Source organism: Montipora foliosa, chromosome 8 (assembly GCF_036669935.1).
Source record: "Montipora foliosa isolate CH-2021 chromosome 8, ASM3666993v2, whole genome shotgun sequence".
Lineage (NCBI taxonomy): Eukaryota > Metazoa > Cnidaria > Anthozoa > Scleractinia > Acroporidae > Montipora > Montipora foliosa.
Genome location: NC_090876.1, coordinates 30185522 through 30187839, shown reverse-complemented (window position 1 = coordinate 30187839; position 2318 = coordinate 30185522). Strand labels below are relative to the sequence as shown.

Sequence of the window (2318 nt, the reverse complement as noted above, 5' to 3'; positions counted from 1 at the left end):
TGCATCACTTGAGTACAGAAACTTGGCAGAAGAAGAAACACCAACTGCACTGCCAGAACATGCTGATTTTGCCATTGTAGCAAATCCATCTGCTGATCTGCCTTACACAGCAGAAGCAACATGCACACCAACAGCTCCACAGGAATATGCAGACTTTTTTCACTGTAGTTAATCCATCTGGTGATCAGCCTTGTACAGCAGGACCAACATGCACACCAACACCTCCACAGGAATATGCAGATTCTGCCACTGTATTTAGTCCATCTGGACATCAGTCTTGCACAGCAGGACCATCTGACTTGGTCAATAAAGCAACACCAACTGCGAGGCAAGAACTGGCAGCTGCAGAAACATCTCCCGAACCTCCAAATGTGGAGAACAGCCTGCTGACATGTGAAGCTGTGTTGCCTTCAATTGAAACTGAGGTTATGGAGGTAGATGATCTTTCTGGGTGCCCCTCCCACAATTCAGTCAGTCCTGCATCTGATAAGGTAATTAATTTATTTTGAAACTAGAAGGGGCTTTAAATGTATTGCTATTGATGATTCTTGAAATTTTTACTGACAGATAACTATCATTGTGTATCATAAATTTAAGTTTTAAACTCTAGTATTAAAAACCCTGAATCCTGTTAATCAACCAACATTTGTCTATCCTAACATAATGTGTGAAACATTCTTTGTGTTGAAAGATACATGTATTCTATTGCAGCCCCCAAAAGCTACTCCCTGTTCAAGTTGTGCTTCTCTGCGAAAACAGAAGAAAAAACTCCAGAGACAACTTAGGGGCATGGAATCTAAACTTGCTAGTAACCAGTCCAAATGGACAGAGACATTACAGAGAATAACAAAAGAACCAGAGCTAGTTTCAACAGGTTAGTATTTTATTGCAACTTGTAACTTGTAATGATCATGATAATATCAAAGGAACTTAACCTACTTTCAACAGCTTAGTATTTTGTTGCAACTTGTAACTTTTAAAGATAATTTAAATTATAATTGTTAATGAAATACAGCACAGTCATGCCAATATACTAAGCAGGCACACAGAATCCACATAAAAAAGTTGAAAACCAGGCATCCTTTGAACATAAAACTAATCACTATTTTAAATCTTAATTTCAGAGTCCCAAACAGATGAAGTGCTGATACTGGATGAAGATGAAGTTGATGTGGATGGGGGCCTAGAGTACAATGAAGCCATGGATGTTGAAGATGAACCAAAGGTGGAGTCACAGGAAGGTCAGGCAATAGACGATGAAGGAGATCCAAGCTGGACACCAGAAGAAGCTGAAAATGCATATGAGCAAGCAGGCGATGATGACTGTGATCAGAAGCCAAATCAAAAGTATAGTTGTTCAGTGAATGAATATGATGACTTGCTTGGTAAACTAGATTAGAGTGTGATTTGCATCTTTGGCAAGGTCTTTGTCTGAGGAAATAGTGAATGATGAGCCATTTCCTTGTCACTTCACTGTAATGATTTTCTATAATACATTATGTACAGTATTCCTTTCTCGGTTATTTATTCTAGCTGGAAGAATCACGGTGTGTGATTTTCTTTTGCACTCACAATTTGTTCTCCTTGTTTATCTTAATTTTATTTTGCATTTTTTCAGGTTCAACTTTGAGGGTGAAAACTACCGAGAAGAACCAAAAGCAATAGTGTTCCTGTCAAAACTACTGATTCTGTTCCAATCCTGTAATTTGTGCTTTGCCAGCAATCCACTTCTTTCCGTATCACAGTCTGGAACAATGTTAACCATCAAATCAACCTGCAGCAAATGCAATGATGTGTTCACATGGACCAGCCAGCCACATATGCTTGGTAAATTCCCTGCAGGGAATTTGTTGTTAAGCTTTGCCATTTTGTGTTCTGGGGCTTCAATAAACAAGGTCTTACTTATGTTCCAGCACATGGGTATACTTGTTTATCATTATCCAACATACTACTACCATCAACGACATTTGCTAGTTCCTTCAGTTGTAAAGTACTGGCGAGGCTACCAGGCTGAATTACTCAGGAAATTGGCAGGAGAGGAAGTGGTACTTGCTGGAGATGGCAGGCACGACAGTATGGGCCATTCGGCAAAATATGACACATACACCATATTCTGTTGCACCATTGGCTACATTATCCATATTGTGCTAGTTCAGGTAATAGTTTTGCCATATTAAAAGGAGCCTCGCACACTTGACATACATACAATCATGTAGATAACAACCAAATCCCAGTGGTTTTATTACAAGGGGATGAATAACTGTGAACAGAGGGTACTCAAAAGTTATTTTCATCTGTGCATGATACATGTTCATACA

General features: G+C 39.2%; 1 protein-coding gene across 1 annotated transcript in view; it reads left to right on the top strand.

The window, feature by feature from the left end:
- Positions 1 to 436: 436 nt before the first annotated feature.
- The window catches only part of LOC137967878 (uncharacterized), a 10512-nt gene continuing 8630 nt past the window's right edge, over positions 437 to 2318 (top strand). The window contains exons 1-4 of the mRNA XM_068814474.1: positions 437 to 491; positions 712 to 874; positions 1125 to 1347; positions 1619 to 2156. Coding sequence (XP_068670575.1) covers positions 790 to 874; positions 1125 to 1347; positions 1619 to 2156 — 846 coding nt within the window. The 5' untranslated portion in view covers positions 437 to 491; positions 712 to 789. The remainder of the gene's footprint in view (positions 492 to 711; positions 875 to 1124; positions 1348 to 1618; positions 2157 to 2318) is intronic.